We start from the raw sequence: 18219 nt of genomic DNA, 5'->3' as shown, positions 1-18219 counted from the left end.
CTCTAGCTGCATAAATATTTTCTTGGTAAATTATCCGCATAAATATTTAACTGCACTTCAAAGTTGTGAATGCTATTATTAATATTTGGTTGGAATGTTTTTGCTTTAGATTAGAGAATTGTACGGTACGTAGTCTCAACCATCTTTGAAGCATTGAATCTTTTATCCTGTAGCTGTTGGTCGTTCCACCGGGCGGTCAAGCCACCCGCTCCCGTTACGATCTCGCATCGTGCGCTGCTTTTTTACGTGGAAAGACGTTTTATTCTTTTGAGATAATTTTTTGACTAGCAATAATGCCGAGGACATGACATCAGTCCATGGTGCGTCCATAATTTCTCAAATTAAAATGCAATATATATCCGCGATATGATCGGAAACATTTTAAAATTTTGTAACATCCCATCATTTTGTATTGGAAATTACTACATAATGGATATGATGATGATGGATAATAATTGGGATTGGAGCATTGGCCCCCTCAGGGCATCATACTAACTCCTAGGGTTATGTAATACTTCTTCATTATCTAATTCCTATCATATGATTTGGTTCTCAAGGTTTTTCGTTGCAATTTAGTTGTATTATCTCATTGATTTACTCAATTGAAATTCTTTTACTATTATCGTCAGTGATTAGATTAGTTTGTGACGTCACATTATTGATTTGGTGGAATTGGACTGTTGATAAGGCAAGTCACATCAATATGAAAAAGATTTTTAGATAAAAAAAGAGAGAGACAGAAGAAAGGCAAAAAGAGAAAAAGGCAGACAACAAGGAGAGGCTAGGCTTCGCAATTGTTATCTCTCCACCCTTGGTGAAAGGGCGAGGGATTGTCCTTATTAAAGGTTAGCTGGCAATTACGATGCTCGTCGCTGACGCTATTTGTTGGCATCCATCGACCCTTAAGAATGCCGCATCGACTAACCACCTTATGATCACAGTGCCATGGTCGATCAATCACCTTGCTCGATTTTTACTTCTCTTGCTTTTACTTTTTGGATGGTGTGTGCTCATGTGACTGGCCACATTAACGTCGCATCAAAGATCATCCGGTAATTTTTGTCACATCACTCATGCTAGTGACAAAGTTGAGAGATATGCTAACGTGAAACGACATTAGGACCCAATGGTACAATTCAAGGACGAGAGTTATACAACGCAACTCAGAGACAATGATAGCAAAAGTCTTAAAATTTGTGCCGACCGTTACATATTCCGAAAACTTTTCTTGAGTTATTTTAATCTTAAAAATTAGAGATAAGTATAATAAAAGTCATAAAATTTATTAAAAAATGCAATTGAGTCATAAAATTTTCAAAAACTTGTCAAATTTATTCAATTGAATCCTAAAATTAATACCATCAAACTTACCGACGGAAAATACTAACGTGGCGATGCGGATGTGACATTTTAAATATTTTTTTTCTTTTCCACGTGGCTTTTTAAAATCTTTTTTTATTCAAAATTAGCTTTAAAAACTAAAAAGGAAAAGCTAAAATTTATTTTAAAAACTGTTAAAAAAAATGGCAACTCCTCCACCGCCACCCATTGCGAAGATGGGCCGGCGACGGTCGCCCGCATTGGGCGAAAGTCGTCGATTCTTCGCCGACCGGGCGAGGCTCGCCGTCCCAAGGTGAGGGTCGGCGACCCTCCCTTAGCACGGTCGAGGGTGTCTAGATCTGGACACCGCCCCGTGAGGGCAGGGCGACGGCCGGCCGGCCCCTCGTGAGGGCCGGCGTGCCCAGATCCGGGTGCCCTCACCTAGGGTTCGCGACGGTCACCGGCCCCCTTCGGCAATGGGCGACAGCGGAGGAGTTGCCATTTTATCTTTTTTTTTTTTTAGACAATTTTTAAAATAAATTTTAGCTTTTCTTTTTAGTTTTTAAATCTAATTTTGAATAAAAATCATTTTAAAAAGCCACATGAAAAATAAAAATAATTTAAAATGCCATATCAGCATTTTCCGTTAGTAAGTTTAACGGTGTTAATTTTAAGACTTAATTGAAACAATTTGATAAGTTTTAAGACTTAATTGCACTTTTTGCAAGTTTTAGGATTCAATTATATCTTCGTAACAAGTTTTAAAACTTCTATTGCACTTATCCCTAAAAATTATTGTTGTCTTTCAAAATTATCCTTCCATCAACTCTTCCTATTTTTTTTTCCCACTAGCAAACTATTTTTTTTATTGTTGGAACTTCTTGAGTATATCCTTAAAAGGGATCATCTAAACTATAGGAGTAAAGCGATAGGAGTTATTCTTTCTTAAGTGGGGAAAAAAATATTTGCCTAAAAACTTAGGGGGATCACGGGGGAAGGTAGACTTAATGTTACCTCTTTAAAAGTGACTATCATCGAGTAGTGAGGTATAACGATCTTTCATGCTTGAGGTGAGGTGGCGAACGCTTCAATATTCTTGTTAGGTCGACCTATGCTTCACAGAGTGTCTAATAATTGACTTATTGACCTAGTACACATGGTTATCACGGTGTCAAAAACCTGTTAAACTCCATAACAGTGTCATTTAACAAAAATTGACACTGTTTGAAAATTTTTAAAAAGAAAAAAGTGAAAGAGGATCGCAAGAGAGCAACAAGAAAAGTGTCGCCCCCTCTGTCGGCCGCAGAAGAGCCTACTTATCCTTGCCCGGCACTGGTCCTCGCATGGCGGTCGCGAGAGCCGGGCGACCCTAGCCTGATGGTAGGAGGGTCGCCGCAGCCACGAAGTGAGGACCCTCGCCCCCGCCTACTCATCGCGAGGACGGCAACCTCAGAAGAAGGATCAACCCGAGTTGGAGGACTGCCTACGTCATTATTACATGCAAGAAACAACAGAAATCGAGGAAAGCAATTGCACAATGAATAAGAATTAGGGGATCAGAAAGTCTACTTACCCGTCTTGAGCATCAGAAGACTAGTGGGTAGACCCGATCCTCGCGCATCGGTTCGAGCTTAGTTGATGCGGTAGGCGATTTAAACAAAGGAGAAAAAACAAGAATTCTCCAAGGGAAGAATAAGAGCACACATGCTCAATCGGGGTGAGCTGTTTGGTACGGCATTCCATCATGTCCAAATGCTCTCGTGTCTATAACCTTTTGCATTAGAATAGTAGCGAAAGCAGCAAGCAAGCAAGCAAGCACCCGCAAGATCTAGCAAGGGATAAAGACAACCCATAAAATTAATCCCCGTGGGGGGAGGGGGACAACGATGGCGACGCGCATGCTCCCATCTTGCAAAGCTAGCTGGCTTCGGTCTCGAACTTGGGTTGGGATCTTCTCCGAATGATGACATAGATCCAAGCTTTGACTGTACACTGTTAGCATAAATGCCTGGTCTAAACTGATATGGCGTGGCGTGTTCCTTCGGGAATTCAATGGACCGCGGAGACCTTGGCCCTTTCTCAGATTTAGAGGATTGCAACCCAGGAGCCAAAACCCAGATTTCAAGCTCCTTTCTCCTTTTTCCGCCACTCTGCCACCATGCCCCCTCGCCTCGTCCGCCAGTTTCGCTTCCCGCCGACCTCACATGCCAGAGTATTTTGCCAGCCGGTGAGCCGGCGATATTAAACTCTTATTTGAAATAATCATATAACCATTTTAAATCCTTATTTCTCAAATAATGATACTTCAAGCTATTATTTAAAAAAATATATATATCCATTTCAATTCCTTAACGAGAAAATGAGAATACTATAGACCCCTTATATGGAATGTTTTTCCTCATCAATCAATGAATGAAGTGATTTATTGCTAATTTGGCAAGTGAGGTATAATCCAATTTCTTCTTATTTGTGAGTCTAACATGACCTTTAAATGAATACTGGACAAAAGACGAGACCATGTGGCCCTTTGACTAATTTGACTTTCATTTTGAGGCAAACTACTCCATCCTAGACTTCACGTCTTTCTTCTTCTATCAAACAATTCAATGGCTTTTTGGGTTTTTGCAAACAAAACAATTGAAGGAGGCAATTGCACATTGCCTAAGAATTGGGGGGGGATCAAAAGTCGTACTTAACCGTCTTGAACATCAAAAAACTAGGGGCTAGAACCGATCCTCACGCATCGATTCAAGCTTTTGCTGATCCGGTAGGGGACTTAAACAAGGAAAAAACTGGAATTCTCCAAGGGAGGAAGAAGTGCACACATGCTTAATCGGGGTGAGTTGTTACGTACGGCATTCCAAATCATGTCCTAATGCTCTATACCATTTTGCCATAGATTAGTAGCGGCAGCAAGCATCCGCAAGATCTAGCGGAGGATAAAGACACCGTAAATTAATCATGGAGGAGTTGGGAGGGGACAAAGATGGCGGTACACATGCTCCCATCTTGCAAAGCTAGCTGGCTTTGGTCTCGAACTTGGGTTGGGATCTTCTGCGAATGACATAGAGCCAAGCTTTGACTGTAGCGTAAATGCCTGGTCTTAACTAATGTGGCGTGGCGTTCCTCGCAAATTAATGGACCATAGAGATCCTACCCTAGCATTGCAACCAAAGAGCCTAAACCCAGATTTCAACTCCTTTCTCTCTCGTCAGCCCCTCTGCTGCCATGCCCGCTTGCCTCGACAGCCGACCGCGGTCGCCTGTCACTTTGTTGCCTCTCTCTCTCTCTCTATGCCTACTATGACCCATGTCATAGCGCGAAGTCACCGCCATCACTCCCTTGTCACCCCCTTCGCCATCCTCGAACATCCTCTGCCTCCTTGCCAGGGGCGAGATTTCATGCATTAGTCTTGAATCGGAGGTCGCAAGGCCTCAGATATGGGTTGCGACGGAAATAAGTTTCACAGGTCGGTACCCATGAATCCACAAACGCAGTTGATACACGGTCTCATTTAGTCTGTGTTGCACCCACAATCATAGTATAATCATACAAAGGGACCATACCCAAGTAACATAACCTAAGCACCTTTTAGGTACAAATTGCGAAACATCACTCTATAGACCTTCTCATTTGGAGCATCAATATTGGGATTTCTATGTACCGGTTAGGGAATGTAGTGACCGCCACCCTTCCTTAGCGGGAAAAAGACACTAGTAATGTCATTAGCCTCTGTGTCCAGGTCTTCATTGCCTTCCTCATCTTCATCAGCACCTCGTCGTCGCCAACTTGTTCTTCTTCTATTTCAATCTTCAAGAAGTTTGAAAAAGAAAAGAAAATGAGGTCCAACGTGGATAAAAAATTAAGCTCAACATGGAATTTAAATACGACATGGCTTTTTACTGGTGAGTACCATATTGAATTTTCCAGTCACTAAAGTCGACAATATCACCTAAGTGATAGTTTTTATATAAAAGTGACACTCAAGTGGTCCTTCGAAAAGTTGGTTACAGTACTTTTAATGTCATTTCCCCTTCTTTTAATATTTTAGGAGTTATACATTGATCAAGGTTCGTATGGTGATTACTCCCTATTTGTGTCTCAAGATCCAACATCAGGGCCTATGTCCTCGCGGTTTGGGCTCTAGACCTTGGCACCTAGACCATACTCCCCAAGGCTTATTCCAACTCTCTTCCAAAAAAAAGGTGTTTCGGTGTTTTGATGATCAATATTGGGAAATGACATTTACCTTATTTACACAAGGCAACCAAATACGAAGAAATCAAATTATTTTTATTGAAAATAACTTCCAGCTTTTTCTCCTAAAAGTCATTTTCCATCAAACAAATTGAGGCACAGTTGCATCCAATCGTCGTTGCACCCTAAGTGACCAATTTACCTGCTTTTCATCTCTTTTCTTTTTCTCCATCCATTTCTTTCTTGCTTTCTCCATCACTCATTAGTCATTAGTAAGCATTAGAGATGTGTAAACTGCCCAGAAATGGGCTCGTTCCTTAGTTTTGGCCCCACAAAGAAAGTGGAATTTAGTATAATGTATGTATGCATCAGACGTAGGGGGATCGATCCTTGCTCATTCTTCCACAAGTTCACTAAAACCCTTTGAAGGATTCTTGGCTGTCTGGTATGGTCCCAAAGCTGTTTTCATCATCCGTAGGGCAAAAAGTTGTGTAATGGCAAGCTTCTTTAATCGTCACCTCGTTCTTTAATTCTTCATTCAAGGTACCCTTTCTTTAAGCTCGACTTTCCGCAGTCTCACTTTCTCTTCTTTGTGGAATCAATCCACCAGCCAGTCAAGTTTCACACCAGGCATTGATCTTTAAATCTCGAAAGAAACAAAATTCCACATGCTCGTGCACAGAGAGACACAGAGAGAGAGAGAGAGAGAGAGAGAGAGAGATTTTCTACCAGTCAGTGATCTGAACAATTCACACATCCACCTAGCATATGTTCCTCGACGTTGGGGACATCCCCAAAGAGCGGGGAATTACGTGACATTTCTGTCATACAGTTTAAACAAGATGGATCTCCGGTCGCAATCTCTGGTTTGAATGACTAGCCCTGAAGACAACCTCGTGCAGAAACTCGGTCGATAGGCTTGTCAAGCAGGAAAGTGCAACTGGGACAAGTCTTCGCCAAAATCATAACGCTCCTGCTCAGTACTTCAAAGGCTTATATAGTTGATGTAACTGCACGTTCAGTCATAAACATGAACCATTTCTCTCAGAGCTCAGTGCTCCACTTTGCTAGACTGTTATGAGGAAACAAATTGCTTGAGATAACACGTCGTTCGTATGGAATTTGAATTGTTTCACCTGTACAAATCGATGGTGCCACTCGTTAGGAAAATTAAGCACTATGGACACCTATGATATGGCACCACCTAAAATATAAAAACTCTTGTCAAGATTTACAAGGACAGAAAGTGTCATCTTTGCCCTCCTTCCACGCATTCGCCTTCGCTGCTTGCTCCTAGCAGACAAGCCAATGTAAAACAGGAGTCTCCTTATTTGCCTATTTGACTTGCGCAACATCCAAAAGGCAACCTTCCACAATTCCCGGATGCCAATCCTTTCGAGCAGAGCAATGACAGCAGCAAAAGAGAACGGCATCACACTCCACCATTCTGATTCAACTCAAACAAAAACTTTCAAAAGAAACTTGTGATTGTGGTGGGACACATCTAGCTTTTGGACATGAAGCACCAGCGAGGCCTTGAAGCAATCTCAGAACGCCGCTAACATAATTAAGATAATATTTTGCCTTGCTTGGCTTCTGCCCCACCGTGCAGGCGAAAATTTCAGGAGTCACAGAAAAAGAAGGTCCAGAGACGAAGCTCGATATGCTCTCAAACATATCCTCATCAGATCTATCATCACCAATGCACATTACAAAGTCCGGTGGCTCGCCGCCATTAACCATTGTCATCAAAACCTTCTCTGCAACCAATCCTTTGCTTACTCCCTGCAAATATAGCAATTTAGAGAGAGAGAGAGAGAGAGAGAGAGAGAGAGAGAGAGAGAGAGCAAATCAAATTTACCTGAGGTTTGACCTCCACAATTTGCTGTCCCCTCTTAACAACTGCAGGTTCATTTGCGAGCACACTCTCTAGATGAGCCAACAATTCCTTGGCTTGGCATGATCCAAAATCAGGGTCTGCATCCTGATGGTGCCACACCAAAGCGCTCTCCTTGTACTCTATGCTTGAGCCATCAGTTGCCTCTGTGTATGAATTCATTATAGGTTCCACGGTATTCTTCCAATCAAGATCAGCAGACAATGAACTGGTTTCCCACTCGGCTGCACTGTTCCACCTGCAGGAGAAGAGGAGCCAAAACCCTAAATGATGGGGAAACTATATTTATAACAAGAAATACATGAGATTCTGTTTTCCGCATACCTTATAAAATACCCATGCTCAGCGGCTATTCCAAGCTTCTTGCAAGAAGAAAGCCACTCACTTAATGATTTTCTCCCGCGCCCACTGATAATAAATACAGTGTTCATTGGATCATTACAGAGAGCGTTCAAAACAGAAAGGACTTCAGGCCCTGGCATTTTACTGATAGAAGTTTCAGGAACAACAGTGCCGTCATAATCCAGAAATATAGCTCTTCTCTTTGTCTTCCTATAAGAAGAGACTGCGTGATCAGTTAATAACCTCCTAAAGCTGGGAGAAAGAGAGAGAACTCTGAATCCCAATCCTAGACCAAATGCCCAGCACCGCTTCTTGTAATGATCTCGGCATGCTCTCTCCAGATCCTGTGTGAAGCTGCGTGCCCAATATGCCACATCATGAGTACTGACATATTTGTAATGTTTCTCGTGTCTTAATTGCTTCTCAGAACTGCTCATGTTTATCGCTGAACTTAAAGCATCAGCCACAGCATCAACGTCCCAAGGGTTGACCCTAATTGCTCCACTAAGAGAAGGCGAGCAACCAATGAACTCGGAAACAACAAGCATGCTCGTGCGGGGAGCATCCTTCGTTATGCCCAGTGCTTCATCCATGCTTGGAGTTCCCTGCCTGCAGACAATATACTTGTAAGGAACTAAATTCATCCCATCTCTCACGGCATTCACGATGCAGCATTCTGCTACTGCATAATAGGCACTCTTCTCGTAACGTGGAACGGGACGGTCGACTAAAACCACAGGCTCATAACCCGCAGCACCATAAGCTTCATTAATCCTCTTGGCAGTTAAATATGTCTCCTTTTTTGCTTCTTCGACATCTTTGCCTGAACCTCTGGCTGGATTCACAATTTGAACCAGGACTATTTTGCCATGTAATTGCAGACGCTGCTGCAAGAGTTGCTCCAAAGCTAGTAGTTTTAGACTGATGCCTTTAAAGATATCCATGTCATCAACACCAAGAATCACTTTCATCCCCTTGAACTGTTCTTGAATTTCCTTGACTTTGGTGGATGTAGCAGGAAGATTAAGGACAGATTCAAGCCGGCCCATGTGAACACCTACAGGCAAAATTTTGATATACACTGTCCGACCAAAATACTCCAGTCCAATATACCCTCGCTTAGATTCATAATCCAGGCCCAGCATTCTACCACAGCACGAAAGGAAATGGCGCGCGTAATCAAATGTATGGAAACCTATAAGGTCACAGTTCAGCAATCCCCTCAAAATCTCATCCCGGACAGGCAAGGTTCTGTATATTTCTGATGAAGGAAAAGGACTGTGGAGGAAGAATCCGAGTTTGACTCGATGAAATCGCTTTCTTAGAAATGTGGGTAGGATCATAAGATGATAATCATGAACCCAAACATAGTCATCATCAGGACTTATGATTTCCATAACCTTGTCTGCAAAAATTTTGTTTGCAGATACATATGCTTGCCAAAGTGAACGGTCAAAACGCTCCCCATGGTCTGGACACATGGGAAGCATGTAATGGAAAAGGGGCCATAACTGTTGTTTGCAGAATCCAAGATAAAACCTTTTCTGAAGTTCTTGAGGTAGAAAAGTTGGAACACAATTGAACTCCCCCAACAATTTCTGAGCAACTTCTTCCTGCTCAGTTACGTCTATTTCAACCTTGAGAGAACCCACATAAAGCATCTCAGTTTCAGACGAGAAACCATCCTTTAGCTGTGGTAATATTGAATCCTTATCTAGACTGAAACTCCACTTCCCTGTTTCCATATCCCTTTTAGCATGCAAAGGCAGCATATTTGCAACTATGATTTTCCGCTCACGGCAACCAGATGAAGTGGCATCAGAATCTCCATCAGGACTGCCATTACCATCCAAATCAGATATAATACCTGGCACCTTGAGGACCCTTGGAAGAGCTCTAGGAGTTGGAACGATATCCAAAAGATCCCCACTAGCCAGATCCGAGAAGTTTGTATAAGATCGAGATGCCATTAGAAGTAGAGAATCAACGTCAATGATTCATACAGGCAAATCCTTTAACCGAAAACAATATGCACGATTGTGCTGAAGCAAAGAGCAAAACCTACAAAAGAAAATGTGTCACATAAACAAATGCCAGCATATAAGCACCTCTATCATTCTCCCAGAATACAATTAAGTGACTTAAAACAGCATATTGTGACAAAACAAATTTCCACATCACACAGACAATTTGCCTTGCAACTATTTGAAACTCCTAATTATCTTCACAAGCATTGGTAACATCCGTCTCATGATGAACAAAAGCCATCCCCCTGCCCCAAAAGGAAACAAAAGGCACAGAGGAGGAAGAAGAATGCCATGAAGACAGCAAATTGCCTGTAAGTGCTCAAGGAAAAAGAATAAGCAAAGTGATAAGCCAAACTATGCTTATTGAAATAGAAAATTAGCAAGTCTAGAATTAAGGCCATAAACACTGGACCAGACATTCCAAATATGTCTGGCCAGCTACATAGTGTATATATAATGACGACACATTGATGACAAAGAGGAAGCAGTGGTAGAAATTATTCCATTAAAATAACGTTTCTAATGACTTGTGCTAAGGGTATATCATATGCTTATCTCTGCAATGGAGTCAGTCAACAGTTAAGTTGTTCCCAGTAGTCAAATAACAATATATCAACTCTTGCCAAAGACTCAATGAAACAGAATGACGCATTCTACCACTCACTAATCACAAAGGTGAAAGTCAAAAAGTTACCATCTCACACCTCATAAGGCAGTCTCCAATCAATCTCCTAACGCAAATCTCCTTAAAAGCATTCTTCCAACTTGTAATATTATATTCATTAAAATTCTTGTCTATGTAACTAATTTATTTAGAAAAGCACAAACCAAAATTCCAACCAAATTAGAGATTCATCTCATTTTCACATCCTATCGATCATCAGATCAATCAAGTCAACATAACCCCATTTACGACTATTCGAAATGAGTAAAAGTGATTATAACAGATCACCTAGCAAATCCAACAAACTTTTTGAAAAGATAACTGCTCGGGAAGAAGATATTTAAACTATTTCATAGTGGCATCTATGTTGGGATTGGCCCAAACAAGGACCCACAAAAGAATGCATCCCGATACAATGTCATCAAACTTTCTCGACAGAAGAAAATTTCTCATAATACCACTACTGTCTATAAAGTTATACGGAAAAGAGTATTTTTTACATTGCAACAAAATGACAATCGATTAGAATCACAACATCCTATCACATGAAAACATGCACATAATCTGTGAGCATGTCTACACATTTTTGTGTGTGTGCGTGTTTTTTTTTTTTTTTTTTGGGGGGGGGAAGAGAATGCTAAATGCAGGTGACAAGTATCTCAGGTAACAAGAGACATGTAAAAGCATAACGCCAAACTATATACATGCCTCATTTGCATTCAAAAGTATAATTCAACGGCCTATAAGAGCCGAAGCCACGAAAGGGAAGATTCATGGACAATGAACCCACAAAACCTCTTATAATTGTATAAATAAGTTCACTTAACAGTTTCCACGATATTTATATTATTCGTAAAGTTCCTCTAAGAATTTGTGGTACATAGTTTCACAATCACTCACTAGTATTTAGATGTTTCTCCCTTCCTCAACTCGAGAAGAGGAAAAAATCAGAGAGAAATTATATCGCCCGTCAGCAATGACATCTTATGGGATCAATTTCAGGAAAGCCACAGTTCATATTTGGAACCAACACACAGTATTAGCAAGAAATCCAAACCGCTGAAGACAAGCTCAAAAGTGAAGAGACTTCCCAGGGAGTTTAACCTCGGAAGTATCACTAACCTAGAACATCATTGACGCGTCAGTGAAAGGTATGTCTGTGTTGAGTATAGAGACAAATAGAGGAGTTGGAATTAAAGATAAGAGACAGCAGAACATTTCTGAAATGATACTTAGCACTAGAAGCAGAAATAAAATCTACTGGCCTTCCAAACAGAGATAAAAGAGACACAGGTGACAACCATTCCGAAAAAGTACACTTCTCGAAAGGACGATACCCCCTATGTCTTACAACTAAAATTATGGTTCATGAACGCCGAAAATCTTATAACGTAAATTAACTTTTGTATTTTAAGGAAAAAATCTGTGCACACGAGATCACGAATAACCAAAAATAACCACAAAAAGTGAAAACTTTCATACGCGGACGGCAGAGCAGACACGGAACCAGCGCACTTCCCACAATTCCTCTTTCTCAGTAGTCTCGAAACAGATTCGGTAAATTCCCAAACCAGAACAAATCGAAATCAAGCGTTCAAATGGCTAGAAAGTCTTCGACGACGGCCAGAATCACAACCGACCAAAAACTCCGCCTCCGACTCGGAACAAAAAAGAACGATTCCCATCTCGAAGCGCGACGCCGAGCGAAAACCAACTCGACGGAAACTAGGCGTCATCATCCGCCGAATTGAATTCGCCGCCGAGCAACGAACGCACCAATCACACACGCACGCCCGCAGACACGCACGCGCGCACGCGCGGAGGCCGTCCCAAACATTTCGGAGCAACCAAAGGTAGGGAGACGGACTCCCGCCCGAGCAAAGAAAGCGTACCGAGCCGACGGCCGGCGATGCGGAGAGACCGAGCGGCGGGAGGACGATCGGGGAAGAGGAGGGAGCTCCGGCGGAGCGGCGCGGGGAACCGATCGCGGGCGCTCACCGGGGGGCGGCACGGCGATCGGAGGACGGCGTCCTTCGAGAAGGGGGAGGCGGTGGCGGTGGCGGTGGCCGTGGCGGAGGGAGTTCGTTGAAGCTGGTAAAGCGCCGTTGCACAGATATAGAGATAGAGATAGAAAGAGAGAGAGAGAGAGAGAGAGAGAGAGCACCGAAAAAGGTCGCGAAACGTGGAAACTGAGATGGAGAGAGAAGGAAAGAGAGAGGGGTGGTTATTTAGGGGGCTTTGGCTTTACCGCGGTTAGTTTTCAACCCAGGCTTAATCCGGTTTCGGATCGCGTTCCTGTTTCGGCTAGTCGCGAATTTACTATTATGCCCTCCAGCTCTTCGCCTCGCCTTTTTTTTTTTTTAGTTATTAATTAATTAAAAAAGTGGACGGTGCTTTAGGAAAGAAACAGGAAAAATAAAAACAAAAAATAAAAAAGTGGAGATCGGCGATCGGCACTAACGACGGCTCTTGATATCAACGTGTAACTTATAAGGAACCGTAATCCAAAAGGCCGAGATTAGTGAGCACATCGTGAACACCTCTAGTAAGATGTTGGCCGATAAGAAATAAAAATCTTTTGTATAATATATAATCTAACTAAACAATACGACGCTATGATCTAAAGAAAGAACAATGTGATATAAGTCGGAAGTTTGTTTGTGACAATTGAACTCTCGATGCGGTGGAAGACAAGTGACCCATTTATCACTAAATCAACCGCATTGCTGACTTTAATTTTACTAGTCATGAAAAAACTCCTTTTTTGTATGGTGATGCTGGTTTGAGTTATGTCCAAAACCTCATGCCTTGGTGAAATTTTATTGTACTTTTAACGGAATATATCGTATTATATAAATACTTTAAAAATTTTCTAAACAGGCCGATGTCTTTTCTTTTGTCATCCTTCAGACGTCGGGGATGTCTACGGATACCTTATTGATAAAGAGAATATTTGATACAATTTTCTTATCACAATTAAGCTGTAAAAAGGGATTCCGTATGGTTTTCTGTTTTCTGATTTCGGGAAAATTGAGATTTTTATTTTTCATCTTTTAATTAAAAAATAAAGAGGAGGCATCGCTCAATCAGGTCGGAGTAGTGTGGCTAACCTAAACTCCTGATATTAGGGGGAAATGGGGAATTAATTATCGTTTCGTAATTAGCAGTGTGGTTAACCTAATTCCTGATATTATTTTAGGCAAAAAATCCTCAACAACCTCAAAGTATACCCACTAAACTCTTTTTTTGTCCAACCGAAAATAAATAAAAAATCCCAAACTTATAATTCTTAGACATATTTACCTTTGCCAAAATGAAACCATTAAAAATTTGCCTACATTAAAGCTGGAAAAGCAAATGTCATTGATATAGTGTCTACGCGGCTTGAATGAAACATAGACGATGTTATTTTGATCGAGAAATCATCTGATGGAACCTTTTGATGGTAAGTTACCTAATTTAGGTTTTTTCTTTTTCAAGTTTTCTCTTCATTATTTTTTTTTTTTTGGGTGAGACTTGGGGTGACGAGGATATTGCGGGTCCTAATAAACAACATTATCTTTTCTAGTGATGCGGGGCTTATCCTATCTCATCACGCTTCTTCTCTTCTACATTAATCTAATGATTAATTAGTGCTAATTGAACAAGGCTTTCGGTCAAAAGGAGATAAAGGAGACCGGGGCCCCCTCATTACCGTGCATATATATTTTATTCCGTCGAAATCTAGGCCCTACCTAGTTCTTGCACCCTTTTAAAAACATATATTTGATCAAAAATTAATTTTTTTCTCTCGTGTAATTATGTTTCCAAGAAATGAAATGCTAGAACATATGGAATTTTCGTCTAGTGGCCACCATCATAGACTTTCTCCTCCCGACCATACGAGATATATCTTTTTTTCTCCGATCACTGTTTTTATTGGTAGCTTACGAATTATGAATGTAAAATTAACAAAAGTATAAAGGTAGGCAACGTTTATGCTTAACCATACCTCATTAATAAGACGAGACTATAACAAATAATGACACTTTGGAAAACGAGCAATTTCCCGAGTAAATGGCCAATTCATAATTTGAGGAAAAGTCAATTGACACTTATTGACACTTACGGTTAGTTTCAAGTCAAATAGCACCAAATCGAGTTTCATTTTTTTTCCCTAACCTTGGAAAAACAAGTTTTTCTTTTTCCTCTTATGCGGCCAATCGAAAACCTAAGGTCGAATTATCTTTTAAAAAAAGAAAAATGCGATACTTTTGATACGTATTTGAGAAACGAGTGTGATGAACGTTATCGTACATCACGATAGAGAAAGATATGGGTATAGAAATGATAATATAAAAAAAGAGAAAGAATGAAAGATGGACAATACACCGCATGCATGAACCACCAACTCGGTCAAAACAAAGTAAATTGAAGGGAACATTCGAAAGCATCTTCCCTTCCACATGCCTTCCTGCCTTTTCCAATACGATAAACAAATACATAGCCAGAGCGATGGTGATAGTGACCGCTGGTCGCTCCTTCCCAACCTTTTCTTCCTTAAAGAGAGTGAAATTACTTCTTAAACAAGTCAATGATTTTGATTCGGTCTCGATTTTAAGTCACGAGTAATTTGATTCAGAACTATCTCCATTCGAATCGAACCGGATCGGACCGCGTTGTGTCCGTTCCTCTGCCGAACGGAATTCGGTTTGAACCTCGGGCATCACGCCGCAGCGCAGCCGCTCGACCGGGCCAGCTCCGAGCTGGCGAGTGGATAAGCGTTAGCCGAACCGCCTCGTTTCTATCATGCATTCCACGTATGATCTTTGCCATCGTCCCCCAGCCCTTTACGTGCAATCTTCTTTATTTTCCCTTCTTTTATTATCTTTTTTAATCAGGGATCTTTATCCTTTTCTCCTCATTTTCTTCTTCTTCTTCTTCTTCTTCTTTTAAAGATTTTATTTTTTTTTAATTAGTGCCTGGGGCACGCCCGTGCGTGACGTCATGAGTGATGTATTTGGGAAGAAAATGGGTGGATATTCTATGGAGCGGACAAAAGGGAGCAATTATAATATACGAGCTAATTTATATATATTTATACTTCTTATTTGTTTCTCTTCTTTCTTTCTTTTTTATTCACGCGGGGGCCAACTTGAGAAGGTACAAGTATGAAAATAAATATTGTCGTCGATAGATATCTATATTGTCCGTATAAAATAAAGAGAATCTCCTACTTTCAAGCGATCCCGATTCTTATCCATCTTCCCATAATATTATCGAATTAGTAATTTCAAAAATACTATATTAATGTAAAAAAATGTATAAATTTGGTCATTCTATTTTATCCCTTACCTATTTCAATCCTAAAAATTTGAATATTTCCTATTTTATAAGCAACCTTGCTATAAGAAATGCAAATCCTAAAATAGTTTTCTATAAGAGCACAACTTCTTCATAACATGTTAATAATTTATTTCGTTTAATTGATAATTTAAATATTTGATCATTAGAGATATAATTATGCAAACTTTTTCTAAACGTCGGTTATTTGCTTACAAGCAAAGCACGCTCTTTTCCTAGTAGAATTGGATCCACTTGCTTTATATGGAAAAAAGAAGAAGAAGGAGAGGAGGAAGAAATGGAATTACCTACTAAAAAAGTTCTTCAAGTCAATCCTCCTATATCAAATTCTACTGTTAAGGGAGAGATCTCCTTGTAGTATCTCTCAAAATTGCATGGTAACTTAATTTAATTTATAAATTGGATATAGACATAAAGAAGAAAATCATCACCACGACATGTTTAAGATTTGAATATTTTGCTTGAGTACCGCGCCCGCTAGGCCAATTGTTACCCTCACCTCCCACAATGATATAAGTGGAGAGTTCAAAATTGGTGATCTAGAAACAAGAAATTAGAATAAAAAATACCGACAAATTCTTGCGGAGTCCAAATAAATAGGAAATGAAAGAAAAGATCCAATCTTACAATTTTTTTTCTATCAAATTCGAACATCAAAATAGTAGATGCAAGTCATGATTTAAATGGGCTAAATCTACTTACTTTTATTTTGTCTATTGATTTCTAATTTTTAAATAAATTTGATTGAAATAATGGAAGATATATTAAGATCTAAATCCCTTTTTCATAAACTAATCAAGATTTTTCCAGATAGAGAATAGACCGGAAAATAGAACCTGCGGCGGTCAGCTTGTAAATCAAGCGGACCGACCCGCTCGACAATTTATATAAAGCTACGATCCCTCGATCCGCGGTAAAATCGAATGGCAGAAGCGTAATTATCTCAGAAGAGAGTGGCCTTTTGGCCGATCTCTTCTGAGCATGGATCTCGATGGGGGGAAGTGCGGATAAGACCGCGGGGGCCAAGGGGCATTTTGGTCCTTTCATATGCTCCTCGTTTTCCTCGAATCGCTCCCTCCATTTTCCTCGTCACACCCTCCGGACACGTCCCGGCCTCGAGTCCCCGCGCACCACCCATCCATCACGTCCCACGCCCAGAATTCATTTCCTTTGGCAACCACGCCACCTGACCGTCGCTCGACCTAGCAAACTCAATTAAAGTCAAGTTCGTTGACATCCACAATTGATTTGATTGTCAATAGATAAGTGCATGACATGAGAGCGAGATATAAGCAATAGTGACATGCACAATGTAAGAGTATCATTTTATACATATCGAGTCATTGATAAGTACATCAACCGATATACGGTGATTTACAGTAATATTCTTTAATACCATCCGTCCAATTGTTTAAATATGATGACGGGCGGTTGGTGATCACTAGTATGAGCACCGGCGGCAAATTTTCATTGGGAGTATTTTGAATACTATTCAAATAATCGAGACGATTAGCATCAAGAATGCATGTCATGGAGAGAGCAATTGCCATTCAAAAACTCAATCATGTAATGGTCGTTAATAATTGCAAAACCGTCACCCAAGTGAAGTTTGCTAAAATAAAATAGTATGGGCAAGCCCAATGAAAATTACTTAGAGAAACATGACGGTTGGGCATATTCAAGCAGCAGTTATCATGCCTTCACTGTGAATACTACCAATTATCCAACAAAAGATTCCTACACAACTTGACAAAAATATTATCTTTTAATTATCTTTACTGTACCGTACTTTAATTTTTTTTAGCTATAACTTTCAGATTTGTGTTGTCAATTTTTGAGATTTATCTGATAACTTTTGGGTCTTCTCGTTGACTAAATTCCGAATTGGTCCGAATTGTACAGTGTTATCTGAATCAAAGAAGTTTGATTCCTTATTGCATGAGATATCATTGTTGAGAGTTGGTACTGGTCTCATTTAATAAAATTAAAGAATGATTTTTGATAAAAGATATTTTGTTGTGGGAGTAATTCCAACGAAATTTCCACAATTCAAGTGTGGACTTGAGATTATATATTCATATCGTATAGAGGGAACATAGTCCTAAAAAACCTAGAGTTTTAAATTTTTTAATTGCCATGTTAGCATTGGCTATATTACATAAGATAGTAAGCGTTCACGTTAGCAATATCCGGCCAAAAGTATCATAATAGACCTACTTAGCAAAACATGAAAAAGTTTAAGATTCAATTAGCAAAACTAAAAGGTTTAATATGAAATTAGCAAAACTATAATAAATTTAGGACTTTTTTAAACGTGAATATAATCGCAGTTGGCAATGCCAGGTCAATCGTACGCCGACGACATACGTCTTGCTGGAAATGTAGATGAATACGATTATATGAATCTCTCTCTAAGCAAATACGTCGCC

General features: G+C 40.2%; 1 protein-coding gene across 1 annotated transcript; it reads right to left on the bottom strand.

Annotated features, from left to right (window-relative positions):
• Window positions 1-6238: 6238 nt before the first annotated feature.
• Window positions 6239-12647, bottom strand: LOC104434071 (probable alpha,alpha-trehalose-phosphate synthase [UDP-forming] 9). The gene is made up of 4 exons (XM_010047024.3): window positions 12340-12647; window positions 7739-9817; window positions 7379-7652; window positions 6239-7302 (listed from the first exon to the last, which is right to left on the bottom strand). Exons 2-4 carry the CDS (start codon window positions 9724-9726, stop codon window positions 6970-6972), a joined length of 2595 nt encoding a protein of 864 aa, XP_010045326.2. The 5' UTR covers window positions 9727-9817; window positions 12340-12647; the 3' UTR covers window positions 6239-6969.
• Window positions 12648-18219: the final 5572 nt, after the last annotated feature.

The sequence above is a fragment of the Eucalyptus grandis genome, chromosome 2 (assembly GCF_016545825.1).
Source record: "Eucalyptus grandis isolate ANBG69807.140 chromosome 2, ASM1654582v1, whole genome shotgun sequence".
Lineage (NCBI taxonomy): Eukaryota > Viridiplantae > Streptophyta > Magnoliopsida > Myrtales > Myrtaceae > Eucalyptus > Eucalyptus grandis.
This window is presented reverse-complemented; position numbering and strand designations above follow the sequence as displayed.